Source organism: Coptis chinensis, chromosome 9 (genome assembly GCF_015680905.1).
Source record: "Coptis chinensis isolate HL-2020 chromosome 9, ASM1568090v1, whole genome shotgun sequence".
In the NCBI taxonomy this organism is placed as follows: domain Eukaryota; kingdom Viridiplantae; phylum Streptophyta; class Magnoliopsida; order Ranunculales; family Ranunculaceae; genus Coptis; species Coptis chinensis.
The window spans coordinates 83,902,504-83,922,412 of record NC_141464.1 but is presented as its reverse complement, the minus strand read 5'-3'; the positions used below and the strand labels follow the sequence as shown (position 1 = coordinate 83,922,412).

General features: G+C 39.0%; 3 protein-coding genes across 7 annotated transcripts; 1 reads left to right on the top strand and 2 right to left on the bottom strand.

The window, feature by feature from the left end:
- Positions 1 to 79: 79 nt before the first annotated feature.
- Positions 80 to 3,462, top strand: LOC147478919 (ABSCISIC ACID-INSENSITIVE 5-like protein 2). Of its 2 annotated transcripts, none has more exons than XM_086584908.1 (4): positions 80 to 144; positions 504 to 1,336; positions 1,406 to 1,477; positions 3,122 to 3,462. In XM_086584908.1, exons 2-4 carry the CDS (start codon positions 581 to 583, stop codon positions 3,203 to 3,205), a joined length of 912 nt encoding a protein of 303 aa, XP_086441034.1. In that variant the 5' UTR covers positions 80 to 144; positions 504 to 580; the 3' UTR covers positions 3,206 to 3,462. The 2 variants fall into 2 exon arrangements, with proteins under 2 accessions (XP_086441034.1, XP_086441033.1); XM_086584907.1 differs by having other exon boundaries at positions 83 to 148.
- Positions 3,463 to 3,709: 247 nt separating this feature from the next.
- LOC147478918 (uncharacterized) lies at positions 3,710 to 9,729 on the bottom strand. Of its 4 annotated transcripts, none has more exons than XM_086584902.1 (9): positions 9,087 to 9,729; positions 8,706 to 8,872; positions 8,417 to 8,521; positions 8,208 to 8,264; positions 6,680 to 6,760; positions 5,745 to 5,779; positions 5,453 to 5,542; positions 5,177 to 5,333; positions 3,710 to 4,006 (listed from the first exon to the last, which is right to left on the bottom strand). In XM_086584902.1, the coding sequence occupies exons 1-9, from the start codon at positions 9,247 to 9,249 to the stop codon at positions 3,893 to 3,895; spliced, it is 969 nt and encodes a 322-aa protein (XP_086441028.1). In that variant the 5' UTR covers positions 9,250 to 9,729; the 3' UTR covers positions 3,710 to 3,892. The 4 variants fall into 4 exon arrangements, with proteins under 4 accessions (XP_086441028.1, XP_086441030.1, XP_086441029.1 ...); XM_086584904.1 differs by having other exon boundaries at positions 8,706 to 8,857; positions 9,087 to 9,382; XM_086584903.1 differs by having other exon boundaries at positions 8,706 to 8,875; positions 9,096 to 9,382.
- Positions 9,730 to 9,828: 99 nt separating this feature from the next.
- On the bottom strand, positions 9,829 to 11,130 carry LOC147478917 (uncharacterized). Its single transcript, XM_086586308.1, has one exon. The coding sequence runs from the start codon at positions 11,128 to 11,130 to the stop codon at positions 9,829 to 9,831; it is 1,302 nt and encodes a 433-aa protein (XP_086442434.1).
- Between the last annotated feature and the right edge of the window lie 8,779 nt (positions 11,131 to 19,909).

Genomic DNA, 19,909 nt, shown 5'->3' with positions numbered 1-19,909 from the left:
CGGGCCTTGTGTATAAAAATGTCCAACGAGTGAGTCGAGTCTCAGAAATAAAAAATTGAAAAAAAAAAAAAAAAAAAAAAAAAGTGCAGAAGAGAAACTGGAAGAAGAGAGACCCAGACGACGATCGTTAGTTATAAAAACATTGTATGTACGTATAACTGATTATTATTATTATTGAGAATTGTTATTCTTTTTCTCGGGCGAAAAATGTTGTAATTGCAGTGGAGGATGAACATGCAAAGAGAAAAAAATTATTAACATTCAGTGTGGGATTTGTTACTTTTTGGGAATTGGGGAGGGGGAGGCTAGTTACTAGTGGGTTACTCATGGCTCATGTCTAAATTATAATCTTTTTTAATTTCTCGCTTTAACCACAAGGAAACACCGTTCTCATTTTTAATATTTCTTCTTTCTTGTTGGCCTGCCTGCCTTCTTCCCCTTCAATTTCGATTCTTGCAACGATCTCATTCTTCTCCTCCTCCTCCTCCTCCTTCTTCTTATAGGGTTAGGGTTTGACATTCAATGTTTCTCCCCCCTTGACCCTAGGTGCCAAAACAAAAGGGGGAGGGGCTGGTGTTGCATGGGGGTTCAGACAATGGGTTCTCAGCAGCACAACTCTCAATTCCTTCCTTTGTCTCGCCAAACTTCCTTTTACAGTCTCACACTCGATGAGGTTCAAAACCAGTTATTGGGGAAACCCCTAGGGAGTATGAACCTTGACGAGCTTCTCAAGAATGTCTGCACTGCCCAAGACAACGACAATGCCACCTCCGCTCTCCACCATCAGCCCAGCCTAAGCAAAAAAACCGTCGATGAGGTCTGGAGATATATTCAGCAAGGTCAAGACAACAACAATACTAGCAGTAATCAAGAGGATAAAGCTCAGGAGAGGCAACCCACGCTTGGTGAGATGACTCTCGAAGATTTCCTGGTCAAAGCGGGGATTGTCTCTCAGGGGTCCTCCGGCGATAAAGCTGCACCACCTGTTACAGGGCCTGATCTTATGATCTCAGCCCCACAGGCCCAATGGTTGCAATACCAGCTCCCTTCTGTCCAGCAGCAACAGTCTCAACAACAAAATATGATGGGGGTTTTCATGCCCAGTCACCCAGTCCCACAACCTCTACCCGGAGTCCCAAACTCTCTTCTGGACACCGATTATCCTGAAAATCAATTGGCCATTTCATCCCCTTTGATGGGTACCTTATCAGATACACAGACACCTAGCCGCAAACGGGGTGCCTCTGGAGAAATGATAGAGAAGACTGTTGAGAGGAGGCAAAAGAGAATGATCAAGAACAGGGAGTCTGCAGCTCGATCGCGTGCCAGAAAGCAGGTTGGTTTTTTTTTTTTTTTTGGGATTGTTGCTTGATAATATTGTCACCGTGCTGAATTTTGTTGACAGGCTTACACAAATGAGCTGGAGAACAAGGTATCACGTCTGGAAGAAGAGAACGCAAGGCTCAAGAAACAAAAGGTATGAGGTTTCTAGCCATGTGTTTTGAACCTTCTATGAAGAAAAAAAATCATATTATTTTTCTTAATTGGCATGATTCTGAGATAGGACTTTTGAGAAAGTGTTTTGTTGTATGTCAATCATGTCACTAACAAGATGGTCATGGTGTAAAATCCCCCTTCCCCCACAACACGCGCGCACACACACAAATAAAAATAAAAAATCCTCGTGCAAGCCTCAACCATATTAACAACACACACATAGGGTTTAGAAGACAAAAACTAGATTTAAGCAGCTGAAGGGAGGGATATCTGATCTGTTACAGTGTAGATACTTAAAAGAACTCATTGTTTTATCGCGAGGTTGATGAGGGAAAGTTATTGCTGCATGGAGTAGTTGTTGGTGGAAATTAATACTCTCTTATTCGGTATTAATGTACTATTCTCTATCTTGTGTGCATTCAGAAGGAAAATTTGGATGAATGTGCACGGTCCCAAGGATAAAAAATTGAGATAGTATTTTATGAAAATGTTTGATGACTTTAGGGAATGATGCAGTTGGAGAGATTGTAATGTAGTGAGATTTTGGCCTGTGAAAGAATTGGTACTACTCTGACTAGGTGCATGCGACTTGCAGATTCCGACTCGTCGATTGACCTTTTTTTAATGATAGTCTCATTACATGTCCAATAACTAACAGAAGTCAACTTTGTGTAAGTTAGCTCATTTTTTTGGGTTACTTGATGAGTGAGTTAGTTCAGGGATATAGTTGACCATAAACCATTATGTTTGGTAGAAACAGAAACCACAATAGAATCTGGACCCTTGTCCAGAAGCATGGGGTTTGATACCTCACACTGCTAGTGAAAATTAGGCAATGTGATGATTGAAGAGGGCTCTAACACGAAGATCTTCATTGGGATCACCAAGCAAGCAATAAGACGAGAGCTTGCCTATGGTGGATTTCAGAGAAGGTAGGGAGCCGGATTTTCGAGTCAATTGTAGGAAATGTCATATTTTTTGTTGGTTGCACTGTAAGGGAGCACAGTTTCTCCAGGTTTTTTAACTTTGAAGGTGTCTGGTCCATTTTTTTGACTTTGGCTGATCTTGCCTACTAAGAACTAGGGTGAAAGCCTGAGCTAGTGATAGGAACCCTTTAACCCCCGTCACACTTGATAGTGAATGGCTAGTGAAGACTGAAATCCCCATCTCTCTCTCTCTCTCTCTCTTTTCTCTAATCAAGGAAATTAGCTGAGTCATTGTTAACAGTTTTGGGGATTCACTGATCCCATTCTCAACATGTGCAAGTGATTATTGCCATGGTTCCACGAGATGGGCTTTCCAACAGGGCGTATCAATACTGCAATTTACAGGAGGGAGTTATGACATGGGCGGTTAGTCTAAAAGCATAGGTTTGGGGTAGGTAAAGTTGTCAAATCTGCAATTGATTCCACCGTTTTCATCTTTGAAAGTTTAAAGGGAAATATTATGACAAACTGTTTAGTATTGACAGTTTTAATGACTTGCCACCCTAAAATATTTTCCTGCTTAAAAAGAAATGCATTCCATTAGCGAGTTGACATTCTACTGACTTTAAAATTTCCGAAATCCTTGTACAAACTCTCAATAATATCCAATTTCACTAGTCATTCTTCTCCATATGCAGGATCTGGAGTTGATGTTGCCATATGTACCACCACCGCCGGAACCAAAATTTCAACTCCGAAGAACAAGCTCAGCTCGTTTCTGATTGGCATGTTTATAGGAAGTTTTGTAGAGTTGTGTGGGATGTTATTCCTTTTAAATTATGCCTTCAAAGAGAAAGTTATAGAAATATCTGGGTTTCTCTAAAATGTGGGTTGTCCTAAGTTTCTAGGGAACCTTGGAAACTTTCTTCTTTAGCTGCTTGTTACCTCGACTGTTGTTACTGTGACTTACCCTCTCAAGGGTTTGGTTGTATGTACATTTATATTTGCTTGACTTAAAATATTGCCATAGTTTTCCATCTTTATGACTTTTTGAGAAATGGTGATTGCCTGGTTGGTAATGGAATTTGATCAGGTTTCAGTCCTCATTTCTTTGGTTAACAACTTAACATGTTGTCTGCTTCTTTGGGCCTGCATGTTTCTGAGGTGCAGCGGAAGTTTTCCCTTGGTTCAGTTAGACCCCTTTTTTAATTCCACACCATATTTGTGTAGAAATTGCTGCTGGTACCCCTCATGTAGCTACGATAGTAATACCCATTGGATCAAAATGATAGTAAATGCACATTGTATACATGTACACAGTACGCATCATCCTGAACTATATCATCATATGGAAAAATTAAAATAATAATAATAATTACATGAAAGCTCCATTGGTTGAGAGTCAATGATACGCTGACAAAAGCTTAATATGCATATTGTCCAAAGCTGTCTTCATCACGTTCTGCTTCTCAAACTGTTTCCTCGCTATCTGGAAACACAAATTCCAAATCCTCATTATCTCTGTAAACTTGTACCAAAGCAGCCGCCTTATATGCAAGCATCCCAAAAATTGCTGGAACAACCTGCATGGGAACCAACAGAAAAGGAGAATCCATAATAGACAGTTAATAAGCAATCCTTTACACCAAATTGCAATTCAGTAATCTGGTATGATAGAGTTGTTCTTTCAAAATTACTGATCTGAACCAATGAGATCACTGATGAAATAAAATTTTCCAAAAACAAAAATGAACCCTAAACCCTAAACCCTATATGTGCCTAAAAAAAATAAAGCAACAATCAAAAGATATGGATTCTTAGTTACGTTTTCCAGAAATTTGCTTTTCATTATCTCACGTTAACATGATCATTCTTGCAACATCAAATATCTATGACAACCTTACTCTTCCGTGAGAAAACAAAAGAAATGGAGAGGCGTGAAAGATCTATATTCTCCTCTACATCCCATTAACTGAACATTAAGAGTTATGCGCGCTATTATTCTTGTGACATGCATTAAAACAGAAAGGTAGGTAAAGTGCAATTCACAACCCTTTTATTTAGTTTAGTGTTATAGACGAAAAATCTATGACCGTGAAAGAGGGCTTGATCGACACTTTTCTATACCAAGTGGTTTGAAATAGTGCAAAATTGAGAAGGTTAACATCACTGGTGGTGACACCAAAGGCATGCTGGTCTTCCAGTTCTATAATGGACTAAGTCTTCACAGCACAATTATTTGTATAATATCAATGTTCTTTGGAGTCTCAATAATCATTTTGCCACGTCACCGTCTCATTTAACTAAATAAGTGAAGGGGTTCAGATCAAATGGGGGGACTTTCCCAGTTCTGAAAAAACCCTTCAGGTTTTCTGTTGGGTGTCCAAATCAATGTTCTTTGCAGTTTACGGTATTCAGATCAGCATTTACTGATAAAAATCTTTACACGCGCCTATGGCCAAAAGATATTCTCATTCAATCCGAAATATTGGAGTTCACAGTTTAGGCATCTATTTCTTTCTTCAATAAAGTCGATGATTTTTAACAAAACGGAGAAAATCTTTTTCCACATACGTAAAATAATGACTTGCATTAAACTTCTTTACCATTTTGCTTAAGAAAAATGATTTCAACTACCACCGTACACCACATATTTTGACTTATTCTGTGTGTATGAAATTAGTAAAACCATAACTACTACCTACGTATAAAAAGAAAACACAAAAGAAAGAAGAATAGTTATCAGAAGGCACCTGAAAGTCCAGGAACTCGTAGGAGAAATGGTTAGACAGCCCCCAAAGTCCATATATGATTGCAGGTATCATTAGTCTTTGGGATGAAAGAGCAATGGAACTACCCTTTATCAATCTCTCTAAAGAATTGCTCAAGTCTTCACTTCTTATTCCAAGTCTGGTTCAGAGCACATATGTTTAGTTAAATTAAATAGATTTTAAGTAAACTCGACATCAAATTATAGCAGCATATACACAAAGAAGATGAAGATATAAGAAACAAAGACATTTATTTACTTCTTTGATTTCTTTTTCATAAAAACCTGTGGAACAGATTCCCTGGATAAGTTGTCCACGTACTGATACAAGAGCTGGAGATAGAAACAACTGTCCACACGTGAAAATTTACATCAACTCACACAGTAACATTTTTGATATTAACCGAAAAATAAGGATAAGTAAATTGAACTTCACAACTCACAACCCCACATGCTGAACACGGTGAAGTTACTCTCTGTCTGTACATACTACATATGTATCATTGTATGTGTATGTTGTGTATATGTGTTTGTGTAAAATGTCAACTAACCTTAAAAGAACTCCCACTGCATAACTGATAGTAACCTAAGCAGGTCATAAAAGAATACACGCAAGTTAGTAAATATGAAAACTAATTTATAAAGAAAAGTTGGAATGAAAAACAATATATTCTGTAAACTACTTCTCGTTTTAACTGCTAATCCTGGTGTAAATCAAGTACTCAATGTCTTGAGTATCACTGCAAGGTATTAGTTTTTTTACTTTAATAACACCGCATGAAAAAAAAAGTGTGAGCAATTGCAAGAAGGAATCTTATTGTTCTCAAAATATAGTATGGGCCATTGAACTAAAGTCTGGTGCAATTCTTGAAGTTGTTTTGTGTCTCCAATAGGGTGTCCATATACAACAATTGTGTTTGAAAGGGGAAGACACTCTTCATAATGTACACTGTAACATCTCATATCGCTATCCATGGTCAACAAAATCACAAACGTAAATACAAAACAGAGTGCCTTTTGGTGCGGACGCTGCTGCAAAGCTGTAAGTATTGATCATGGAGCTAAAGTCTGGTTCAATTCTTGAACTTGTTTTGTGTCTCCAATAGGGTGTCCAAAATACAATTATTGTCTTTGAAAAGGAAAGACACTTTTCTTTTCATAATGTACATTGTAACTTTTCGTATCTTTATCCATGATCAATAAAATCATTACTTAAAGACAATTCAGAGTATCTTTTAAACACTGCATATCATCTTAGAAGTGTGTATTTATAAGGGCCAACGGCTTTGAAAAGCAAGAGCATGAGTATTGTCTTGTATAGGGATTTCCTCTTGAAGGAAGAGTTTCTTAGGATTGCATTCTGAAGTTCACCCAAGGCTCTTCCTTTATTAGCATTTGGTAAACTCTAATGGGTCCTATTCTTGCATTGCTTTCCACATTGTTTCCACTATGGTAAATTACTCCTGGTTTTGTTCGAGAGTTTTACCTGAACTGATAGGACTATCAAGCAAAATCCGGTGCATACAGTTCCAACACCAATAGTTAGGAGCATCATCTCCCTCTTTAGCTGAGAAAATATAAGGTCACCATTTATTAGAAAGCACTTCCATCTCCCAATTTTTTTCACCCCACTAATCTTCACATAGATTTCAGTTATATTTGTTGCATTTAAAATCACAATTGTAGCTTAAGCTATGAAATGAGGATGAACACGTCCACTGATTTCGGCCTTCCAAACTCTTTGGTATATCGCTTGTCTCAAGGGATGTAAAAAATAGCCATGGGGATGGAGCTCCATGGAGACCAGAATGGGGCAGGTATGTAGTGTGCTAATTGGGGATGGGGGGCGGGTATGAGGCAGGGATGGGGATTGGGGTCGCCTACCCAACCCTGCCCCAATTAAGTATGTAGTGTATGCATATATTATGTATATTTATGAAGATGTTGTACGTAAGGGTAGAGATTAAACTCATGGCCTCATTCATGAAACCATGACCGCTATTTCACTAGGCTAATACAAAATTCATGAAGTGTCTTTAATATATAGATAAAAAATAATTTACTTGGCTGAGTATAAACAAATATTTTCTTTTGTTAAGTTGGTTAATGGGGATGGGGTGGGTATGGGCAATCTGGTACCTGACCTTGAGGGGTGGGGGGTATTCCTGACAGCCTCTCAAGTGGGGATGGGCGGGTATGGGAAATGAAATTGAAATTGGGGATAGGGATGGGGATGGCAAACCCGCCCCCAACCTGCCCCATTTACATCCCTACTTGTACCCCTAAGTCCTAACTAACCCCACCCCCAAGATACACAAAATATAATACATAATTCCTATCCTATTAAGTATAGTATTAGCTTTGTGAAGGACAAAGTTCATGAACTGGAACAAAATAGTAATATATAAATAAGTGAGAAAAACATGATTCTGCTTAAAACAGTAAATAACTTTGTTAATACACACCAATGAAAGTGAAACAACTTTGTTAAATAAGGTCAAAAATGAACTGAACATATATGCCACTGAGTAGTGGGCAAATAACTTTTTCTTTCTTTTCTTCCAAAAACCTCCAAAGGTGAAAGGAATAGGAGCACTCCTACGGAGCTACCTGTTTAAAAAGCTTATGTTTTTGTTTGTTTGTTTGTTTGTTTGTTTTTTGTTTTTTTTTCCCTTATTATTACTACTTTTAACATTATGCCCTAGCTAGATGGCCTAGTCTTTGCATTCGTACTGTGACCCCTCCATCAAACAGCTTTTATAAAATAGAAAATGCATTCAAATCAGAACACAAATCTTCAATGGTAGTTAATCTCAATAACATTGAGAGAATGCGTACTAGAAATACTAGGAGATGTGGCTGAAAAATAATGGAGGAAACAGACTTCAAAGCATACTCAAACTGATTTCATATTGAAAAACATATATACCAAAATTAGGAATTTGGGAACCTACACACAAAGTTTGAAAGCATAACAAGCAGAACGAGCCATTTAGATTAAGAAAGCATATTACCGCATCATAGTTGAGAAGGCTAAGCCTCTTCCTTTGGTCACTATCATTCCACCACTCCTGCAATTATGTGTATAAAAAGATTTTAGAAAGATCCTAAATGCGTCTACCTTGAAATGCACTAACTCTTTTGATTCTTTAGTACTATCAGAACAAAATGGAACTAGCTCTCAAACAAAAGAGTACTAGAGAAAGGGAACTTCAATGCAGACCTTCACAACAGCTTTATCGTTGATTGGTGCAATGTTGCCACCCAGGATCCACTTATAGGCTTTAGTCAGCTTCAAAAGCCCACTTTCATTCTCCTTCTCCATGAGCTTTACCAATCGAAAGATGCTAGATGTTTAGTAGAAAAATGAAGACGAAGCTACATAGGAGCAGTATCTAACGAAAAATCACTCAAAAAGACTAATGAGGAATCTTACTTATTATTAGGATGACAAGTGAAATAAAGTTTATGAAGTTGCATCATATAAGTGGGAATTCAAGGACCCAACATACCTCCTGAAATTCTTGAGGAGTTTCAGCCAAAATGCTAGCTTCAAAATCAATGACGTTCAAGTAATCCTTCATCCAGAGTATATCAGAAGCTTTTGATACTAAATCTCCAGTTAACTGTCTCTCCTTCAAAAACTCTTGTAAAACATCATCTCCTGCAATTTGTTTCACTGAAAAGAATTTGTTACTGTATGCGAATCCTTTTATAAAATACGAAAATACAATACTAAGAAGTAAGAACACCAAACAGCGAGTGTAGGAACAAGATTAAGCACATTTTATTGTATTACATAATGGAAATTGGAAGGTCGACATTTGGTACAAGTTATATATTGAACAATAATAATATACACATGTGAAGGAGTGGTAGTGAGTGGCAATTACCTGGTGCTGGTGCTGGTGCTGCTGAGCATTTCAACCTCTGACTTGTCCTCCTCTTGGCTAGAGGAAGCGCAATAAATGCCCGGTTTCTTTTAGCAAGCAGCGGCTCTTTTGCGGGCGAACAACTGCAGCAGCAGGTCGAAAGGGTGCTGCTGCTGCACTCCATCAACACTCCTCGCTCTTTCGCTTCAACTCATATCAGCCATCATCCAATATCCACAGACTAAAAACTTTTTCTTTTCTCTATTTTTTTTTAACGTTTTTTTCATTTTGTTTTTTTGGTGCGATAAGGAAGGGACCGTTCGCGCTATTTACCATTACCAGAGTTGTTGGAAACAGATACAAATCGATCCCCAAGATAATCTACTAATCCAATAAAAAAAAAATCTAATCTTTCACTACAACCAATAACCAATCCAACATTCTTAAGTAATCAACAACTATCACAAACAAGAAATAATAGAGTAAAGAAAGTAAAACATACCACAACACAAGATGTAACCAATGATGCTTACTTCCATAAGAACAAATCTTTTTATAAGTGTGGAAAGGAAGATTACAATTATTCTTCTCAAGTCTCTCCAAACTTACTAGATCACATTTTTTCTCTTTGAAAAGTTTTCCCACAAAATTGGGTTTCTATTAAGGGGCTATTTGTTTTTTTGGGTTAAGTTATAAGAGGGTCTTATTTATTTATTTTTTTGGTGCAAATCATACTATTATATTTATATTAACCAAACCACCATCACACCGACATGGGAACACAGTTTGCATCAACCATACATCTCGGAAAATCAGAGTTTCCTAGCTGCTGATAGGCCCAAGCAGCTAGGGAGTCTGCATCCCCATTATAAGCCCTACTAATCCATTTAAACACTACAGAACTACAAACAGGTACTAGAGCGGTAATATAGTTTTTCATAGCTTCCCATTCCCATCGACATGAGTGACCTTGTAGTGATCTGATCACTTCTTTGTTATCTCCTATACACACAAAATGTGGTTTCCTAAGCCTCCTTGCCAAACAAAACCCAAGAACTTCAATTTGCCTCCCATTTCGGATTACCGCTCCTATGGCTCTAAAGCGTCTGACAGCTGCTCCAACTATGCATCCTTCACTGTCCGATGCTACTGGCCCAGCTCCTGCCCATCCCAACTCCCTGTGAAAAGATGCATCAAAGCTTATTATAATACTGTCATTTGGAATAATAGGAAAAACTTCCTCAAAACTATTTTTAAGTAAATTTGAGCTAGGGTTAGGGGTGAGATGTCCTTCTCTGAAGGCCTTGTAGCAAGTGTCTGCCTGTCTGCTGCTCTCCTTGAGAATTCTTTCTCTGTTGGGCTTTCTGTTCTCAAATTTGAACTCATTTCTGGAAGTCCAGATGTGATAAAGTATGAAAGCCATATGTATCCCAGCCAACACTTGATCTTTGTCTTTACTGCAACTCCACAAGATCAGCATGTCCAACCTTTGTCTGAGAGGAAGGTGTTGTGGTATCCTCAGCCCTAACATAGAACTGTACCACACAGTTCTTGTCCAGTCACAAGTAAAGAGCAGATGTTCAGCTGTTTCTAAATCCCTTAGGCAATATGGGCATGAGAAATCCCCTTTTATCTTTCTTTCAGCCAGCATGTCTCCCATTGGAAGCATATGCATATATAGCTTCCATAGAAACAACTGAATATAAGCTAGTAGTGGAGATTTCCACACCTGGTTGAGAGAGTGGGGATTACAGCTTGAACTTTGTCCCAATCCCCCCTCTGGTTTAAGGAACTTATATGCTGATTTAGCAGTTAGATGCCCATACTTGTCCCCATTCCATTTCATCTTGTCAGCCAAGGCATGCTCAGGTCTAACTTTGATATCCAGGATGTGTTTGCACAGGTAAGGATCAAAATGATTCCTTATCTTGGTTTCATCCCACCCACTTTTGTCAACCAAAAACAGCTCCGAGACTGCCTTGTTCTGCAGTCTAGGATCTGCCACCCCCAATTCTTCCAGTGTCACAGGCTTATTCTTACATTTTAGCCATGGGTCTTTTAGCATTGAAGTTGTTTCCCCATTCCCAATCCCCCATATTAAACCCCCACTTATGGCATTAAAGGCTTTGTGTATGCCTTTCCAAAAGTAGGAAGCTTCATCAGGGGGTTTGTCCACATCTCCTATCCAGTTCTTCCCATATATGCTGAACAAAGTTCTTGTCCATAAGGAGGAACATCAGTAGCAGCCTTCCATGGTAACCTTGCAAGGATAGCCATATTCATGTCTCTAGCCTTTCTTAACCCCAGACCTCCAACTTGTTTTGGTTGACATATGTAGTCCCACCCTTTGGTATGAACACTTTTAGTTTGATCCTTTCCAGACCACCAGAAGTCTCTACATGCTCTGTCAATCTTATTGCAAGTAGCCACAGGGAGCAAATAAGTTGACATTGCATATAAAGGGATGGTCTGAGCCACTGCTTGGATAAGTGTTGTTCTCCCAGCTTGGGACAACACCTTTGCTTTCCAGCCTTTTATCTTAGTATGAATCTTGTCTACCAAGTAATCAAAGTCCTCAGACTTTTTCCTTGATAGCATAATTGGCACCCCCAAATACTTCTCTTTTGGAGAGAAATTCCTGATTTTCCAATACCTCTTGAGTTTCATCTTTTGTCTATAGTTGACATTCCTACTGAAGAAAACACTAGACTTTTCATAGTTAATTTTTTGCCCTGAGGCAGCACAGTAATCATCTAGTATTTTCTTCAGGTTTCCACTCTCTGCCACATTTGCTTTCATGAAAAGGATCAAGTCATCTGCGTATAGCAGATGAGTGAGGGCAGGGGAATGTCTTTTGATTTTAATCCCATGGACCCTTTCCTTTTGTTCAGCTTTGGCCACCATTCTAGATAAAGCTTCTGAGACCAAGATGAACAAATATGGGGATAGGGGATCCCCTTGTCTAACTCCTCTTTCAGGGGTGAATCTCTCCAGAGGAGACCCATTGAGCATGACTTGAAATGAGACAGTAGATACACACTGGTATATCAATTGTCTCCATTTCTCATTGAAACCAAGTTTCTCAAAGATTTTGTCTACAAAGGCCCATTCCACCCTATCATAGGCCTTGGCCATGTCAAGCTTAAGGGCAATCCAACCCTCTTTTTTAGATTTCATGTTTTTCATGTTGTGAAAGACCTCACAAGCCAGGCCAACATTATCCCTAATGCTTCTGCCCTTAATAAAAGCCCCTTGGAATGGGGATATGATTTTATTAATCAGACATTTCAGTCTGTTGGCCAGAATTTTGGAGATTATCTTGTACCCAAAGTTACAGAGGCTAATAGGCCTGAATTTTGAAGCATGGTCAGGGTTAGCAACTTTTGGGATCAATGCTATATAGGTCTCATTGAACTCAGGGTTCAGGGAACCCAGGTTAAAGAAATCCTGAACAAAGTCAATCACTGTTGACCCAATGGTTTCCCAGCACTTCTGATAGAAAATGCCTTGGAACCCATCAGGTCCAAGGGACTTGAGGCTCCCCATCTTCTTGACCACAGCCCATATCTCATCAGCAGTAGGCGTAGCAATGAGACTTTCATTCTCTTTGGGGGTGACACAAGGTTGAAAAGATTAAGGATTTCCTCATTGGTCTCAAGTTGATCAGAGGTGAAGATCTCCTTAAAATATTGATTAAGAGAAGTGCCCACCTCTGTTCTACCTTCCTGCCAGTCCCCCTCATTATTCCTAATCTTACCGATGTTATTTTTCCTTCTTCTGTATATAGTGGATAGGTGGAAAAATTTTGTGTTTCTCCCACCATCTTTTAGCCAAGTGTTAGAGGACTTTTGTTTCCAAAAATCTTCCTCTTTGATATACCAATCCTGGAGCTCCTCTTTAAACTTCTTAGCCTTAGTATAGTTATCTGTACTGAAAGGCTTAGACAGAACATAATTGAGCTTGGCTTGGGTGGCCTTTATATTGGTGAAGATGTTCCCAAACACATGCTTATTCCACAAACTGAGATCCTTCCTGGTCTTACTCAGCTTGTTTATAAAGGTTCTATCTGGAAGATCAACCTTTATCGAATTCCAAGCTCTCTCAATAACATCCAAGCAACCTTTATCTAAACCCAGTCTTATAAGAGGGTCTTATAAGACCATGTGTTATAAGAGGGTCTTATAAAATGGTCTTATAAAGTGGTTTGTTTTTTATTTTAAGTTCCTCTTATAAGCACTTGTAAAAATAGAAAAAACAAATACATGACATCTTATAGATGGTTATTTGACAAATATAACCCTACTTTACATCACATTTAACTTGAATATATTAATTTGAAACAAACGTATAGTTTGATTTTCGGTTTCAAATCAATTTTGATAATTAGCATATCGATTTTAGGAAACTACCTTAATTGGCGGCGGTGGTGGTAGTGGTCTTAATAGCACGGCGGTGGTGGTAGTGGAGGTGATGATATTGGTTTTAATAGCACGGTGATGGTGGTGGTAGTAAAAGTGGTGGATGTCTTAATAGCACGGTGGTGGTGGTGGTGGTAGTGGAGGTGATGATATTGGTCTTAATAGTACGGTGGTAGTGGTGGTGGTGGTGGTAGTGGTGATTTTAATAGCACAGTGGTGGTGGTGGTGGTGGTGGTGATAATCTTAATAGTACGGTGGTAGTGGTGGTAGAGGTAATGATGGTGGTGGTAGTGGTTGTGGTGATGGTGGTGGTGGTGGTGGTAGTGGCGGCAGTGGTGGTGGTGGTAACCGGTGGTGGCTAGGGTAATAGAGTTATTTGGAAAATAAGATAATGAAAAAGGAAGAAGAGAGAAATGAGGCTAGGGGTATATGGACGGGGGTGTTTGAGTCATTTTTCAAGTTGTAAGACTTATAGAATTGAAGTAGATCTAATTTTGGTACTTATAGAATTAGAGCATCTTATAAGACATTTCTAGTAGAATGCCTCTTATAAGAGGCAAAAAACGAACCAAAAAAATGTCCAAAATCACTGGGCCACATCTTATAAGAGGTTATAAGACCTCAAAGTCTTATAAGAGGTAAAAACAAATGGCCCCTAAGACTTTTCTAAAAACCTGAAACTCTTCTATTTATATTAGGGTGAAATATCAGTATAAAAACACGATCTCGATATTCTGACGAAATATCAAAACCCGGTATGTATAGACATGAGTGCGGGTGCGCTCTGGGCAAGGCTAACTCGAGTGCGTGCGCGCCCTCTTATATTTACAGTTTTCCTAAACTTCCAGTAGATATGTTTTGTGAGAGGTTGAAAAAAAAACTATCTTCTTTTTTTTCTAGGGCGTGGGGTGCTACGGCAAGGTTAACTTGAGTGGCGGCGCTCTCTTATATTTGCAGTTTTCCTAAACTTCTAGTAGATATGTTTTGTGAGAGGCTGAAAAAAAACTATCTTCTTTTTCTAGGCAAGGGCGCGGGCGCGCCTTGGGCAAGACCAATCTGAGTGCGCGCGCGCTTTCACTTCTTCACACGAACAATACTTGTTTATGTCACATGGTGAGGGACTCACACCCAATAATCTCCCCCTCCCGAGCCATTAGAGGGGTACTCTAAACATTCTCAAATCAACAGGAGGAGTGTGCTACCATTCCGGCAGTAGCACAACAAACATCAAACTTACCTTTCGGTAAAACTTTAGTCATCATATCTAACTCGTTCTTGTCGGTATGGATCTTCTCAATGTACAATTGCTTCTCTTTGAGAACTTCTCTAATCTAATGATAACGCACATGTATGTGCTTGGATATAGAATAAAAACTCAGATTCTTGTTTAAATGGATGACACTCTGACTGTCACACAAAACTACAAACTGGTTCTGCTTTAGCCCTAGTTCATTTATGAACCTCTTTATCCATATCATCTCTTTGCAACACTCAGTGGCTGCAATATACTCAGTTTATGTAGTGGAGAGCAACATATTTTTGCAATTTAGATTGCTAAGAAACTGCTCCCCCTGCAAAAGTAAACAAATAATTGGAAGTGGAGTCAATATCACCTGCCATGTATGCATCTGTGTGGCCTTCAAACAAGGTCTTACTCCCACCAAAATACAAACACGCATTCGAAGTTCCCTTGAGATATCCTAATATCCACTTAACACCTTCCCAATGCTCTTTACCCGGATTTGACAGAAATCGGCTTACAAAACCAACGGGGAAAGCAATATCCGCTCTTGTACACACCATTGCATACATCAAGCTGCCCACTATGGATACATAAAAATCTTTTCCATTTGACTATTCTCATACTCACCCTTTGGACACTTATCTTTGGTCATGCGGAACTGGCCACTAAGCGGACAACTAACTGGCTTCGGTTGATCCATGTTGAATCTCTTCAACACCTTCTTAATGTAACTTTCTTGAGAAAGCCACAACTTCTCACTCTTTCTATCACGAGTGATCCGCATCCTAAGTATCTGCTTTGCTTGACTCAAATCCTTCATCTCAAAGGACTTACTCACTGTAACTTTCTTGAGAAAGCCACAACTTCTCACTCTTTCTATCACGAGTGATCCACATCCTAAGTATCTGCTTTGCTTGACTTAAATCCTTCATCTCAAAGGACTTACTCAAGTCTTTCTATAGCTTGGATATCTTGTTGATGTTTTGGCCAACTATCAATATATCATCCACATACAACAAGAGCACTATAAAATCCCCATATGGAAATTTCTGAACAGACACACAATGATCGGAAGCAGACTTCATGTAGCCATACTTCACCATAAAGGACTTAAACTTCATGTCCCACTATCTCGGTGCCTGCTTCAACCCATACAAACTCTTTCTCAGTTTGCATACTAGGTGCTCAGTGCCTTTGACCTCAAACCTCTGGCTGGTTTTGACCTCAAACCTCTGGCTGGTCCATATAGACATCTTCTTCAAGATCTCCATGAAGAAAAGTTGTCTTGACATCTAGTTGCTCAACCTCTAGGTTTATACTTGTGGCCAAACCCAATACCACCCTGATAGAATTCATCTTAACTACAAGAGAGAAATTTTTATCAAAGTCAATACCTTTCCTTTGACCGAATCCTTTCACAACAAGGTGAGCTTTGTGCCTTGGATGTGGATTATTCTCCTCATGCTTGACTTTGAAGATCCACTTATTCTTGAGAATTTTTCTTCCTTTCGGTTTCTCAACTAAGTCATAAGTGTGATTCTTATGCAAAGAACACATCTCATCTTGCATGACTTTCAACCACTTCTATTTGTCTATACATTCAAGAGCTTCTTGATAGTACATAAATTATCCACTATCAGATAGTAAAACATACGTATGTGGTGGATACCTGGTTGAAGCTTGTCTTTCTCTCTCGGACCTCCTTACCACATCTTCTTGTGGCTCAGGAGGATGCACTTCTGCTTGCTCAGGTGGTGGTTCATACACTTCATCTGCATCTTCTATCTTAATAGGTTCTATCCCATCATGAGCAATATGATCATCATCATGAGCTTCAAACCCATGGTTCTCTGCATTCTCAATGCCTTCTGCACGTTCCACAGTAGGAACTTATGGTTCTAAATTAACAAGATTATTAGTGAAAGCTTCTAGCTTCTCACCATTATCAAAATCTGCTATTGTTTGGTCTTCCAAGAACACAACATCTCAACTTCGGATTACCTTCTTATTAATCAGATCATAAAGTTTGTAGCCAAGTTTTTCATCCCAATAACCTAGAAAAATGCACTGCTTGGTTTTGTCATCAAACTTGGATCTCTCATCCTTGGAAATATGAATAAATGCTCTGCACCCAAATACCCTCAAGTATCCATAATCAACATCTTTGCCTAACCATACTCTCTCTCGATAATTATTATTCAGAGGCTTCGAAGGTGATAGATTGATCACATGTACAACTGTGCGCATTGTTTCTACCCATTAACTCATTGGTAACTTAAAGTGAGACAACGTGCATCTTATCCTCTATGCAATGGTACGATTTATTCTCTCGGCTATACCATTTTGCTGCGGTGTCTTGGGAAATCCCATGACTTTTGCAATACTTTTCAAATGGCCTAATGTACTCTCCCCATTATCTAAACGAATACACTTCAAAGGCTTCCCTGTCTCTCTTTCCACCATGCTATGGAAAGTCTTGAACATGCCAAGAACTTTATCCTTGGTCTTCAGACTATAAGCTCATATCTTTCTTGACGCATCATCAATGAAAGTTAAGAAGTACAAAGCTCCCCTGTGGGACTTCACTTTCATAGGACCACATAAATCTGTGTGTAATAGCTCAAGGACATTCTCTTTCTTGTGAGAGGGGAATCTTTGGGAAGACACCCTGTGTTGCTTTCCAACCAAACAATGAGTACATCTATTTAAATGCGTACTTTTGATGTTTGGCAAGAATTTCCATGCCTTTTTCTCCCATATGACACAGTCTCTTATGCTATAGTTTAGAAGAAACTTCTTCTTGTGCCGCATTTAACTCTACTTTACACAAACTAGCTTGTGTTTTGTAAAGTGAGCAAGTTTTCTTTTCTTTGGCTACTACAATGGAACCTCTGCTAAGTTTCCATACCCCGTTACCAAATGAGTTTTGAAAACCTTCATCATCTAACTTCCTAGTGGAAATTAGGCTTAGCCGAATGTCAGAGACATGCCTTACATTCTTGAGTGTCAAGGTGTAGCCGACATTGGTTTCTACATGAACATCACCAATGCATATAATCTTTGAGACTCCACTATTACCCATCTTCATTTCACCAAATTCACTACATTTGTAGGTAGTGAAGAAACTCCTGTGCGGTGTGACGTGATATGACACTCCTATATCTATCACCCACTCTGTATCCTGGCATGAGGTACTAACACAACACTCACCATAATCTGACACAATCCCCACTAGATCATCATCTACTATTGCGGCAGTATCTCGGCTTGTGCTATCGTTCCTCTTTACCATGTCTTTATGTACACAGTTAATTTTCTCATCCCTCTTTAGTGTTCTACACTCATATCTGAAGTGACCCTTAGTGGCATAATAGTAACATTGTCTCTCTGCCTTAGGAGTTCTAGCTTCAACCCTAAATTTTCTTATGTCATCACCTCTAGAATGAGATGGGTTCTACTCTTACCTCTCCCCCGCTTCTCTGTGACAAAGATCTCTAAGTGAGAGGAGCTACTTCGTGAACCCCTTCTTGTCTCCTTATTCAATAATGCACCAGTAACCATTTCCATTGAAACGATTCCATCCTTAGCGGCTCCGCCAAGAGAAATTGCCAAAGTCTCCCAACTGTCGGGTAGAGAGTTTAATAGTAACAAAGCCTCAACTTCGTCACCCATAAGAATCTTCATAAAATACAGCTGATTGATGGTATTCTGTACGTCATTAAGATACTCAGACATTGAAGAACCTTCTTTGTACTTCGAGTTAGCAAACATTTTAATGAGTAGCACTTTGTTGCCTGCAGACTTCCTCTCATAGAGGTCTTCGAGTTTCTTCCACAAGCCAAAAGCGGTAGTCTTTTGGGATACATGGTGGAAGACACTGTCGTCAATCTACTGTAGAATGTACCTAATTGCTTTTCTGTCAAGCTTGCATGCTCCACTCAGCCGCGACTATTGCATATAGTTTTACTCCTCCATTCTCAATGGGTTGTGCCAAGTCCTTGCAATAAAGTAAGTCTTTCATCTTGGCTTTCCAAATAGTGTAGTTATCTCTATTTAGACTAGTCATGCGAGTGTTTATAGAATGATCCATCTCAACAAGCGATTTCAACTCAAACCTCCTTTCAGGAATTTTATCAAACACCTTCCGAGCAAGATTTGGATAACAATCTTTGTGATTAATCTAACCTTGCCTTTGATACCACTTGTTAGGGAAAACGATACCAATCGATCCCCTCTAAGATAGCTTGCACTTGGACAATCTACTATTTCTATAAAAAATCTAATCTTTCACTACAACTAATAACCAACCCAACCTTCCTAAGCAATCGACAACTATTACAAAAAAGTAATAATAAAGCAAAGAAAGTAAAACATATCATAACATAAGATGTAACGTGGTTCGGCTAATAATGCCTACTTCCACAAAAGCAAATCCTTTTATAAGTGTGGAAATGAAGATTACAATCACTCCTCTCAAGTCTCTCAAAACATACTAGATCACATTTCTCTTCTTACAATTTTTTTTCTCTTTGCAAGAGTTTCCTCTTAATTTTGGTTACTCACAAAATTGGGTTTCTATTCAAGACTTGGTTTTCCAAAAACCCGAAACTCTTCTATTTATATTAAGGTGAAATATCAGTGTAAAAACACGATCTTGATATTCTGACGAAATATCGAAACCCAGCATGTATAGGCATGAGCCCGAGCATGTTCTGGATAAGGCCAACTCGAGCGTGTGTGCGCCCTCTTCTATTTCCAGTTTTCCCAAACTTCCAGCAGACATGTTTTGTGAGAGGCTGAAAAAAAAAACTATATTCTTTTTCAAAGCAAGGGCGCAGGTGTGCTTTGGGCAAGGCCAATCTGAGCGCCGCGCACGCTCTCACTTCTTCACACGAATAATACCTATTTATGTCACATGGTGAGGGACTCACACCCAACATGACTGGCACTTTTGACCATTACCAAGGACCAACACCAAATTTATAGAAAAATTTGTTACCGTGAGTCCTTTTTTGTTTTAAATCTTTTTTATAGCCACCGCAAATAAAAGTCAGTTGCTGCAAGATGGTTGTGTTCACCAAAATGGACTATTTGCTTATATTAATTACTAAAATTCTTCTTCATCAACTTGATCACAAATTTTTCTTAGAGCGTATGAAAAAATTTGCCACGAGATAGTAAGA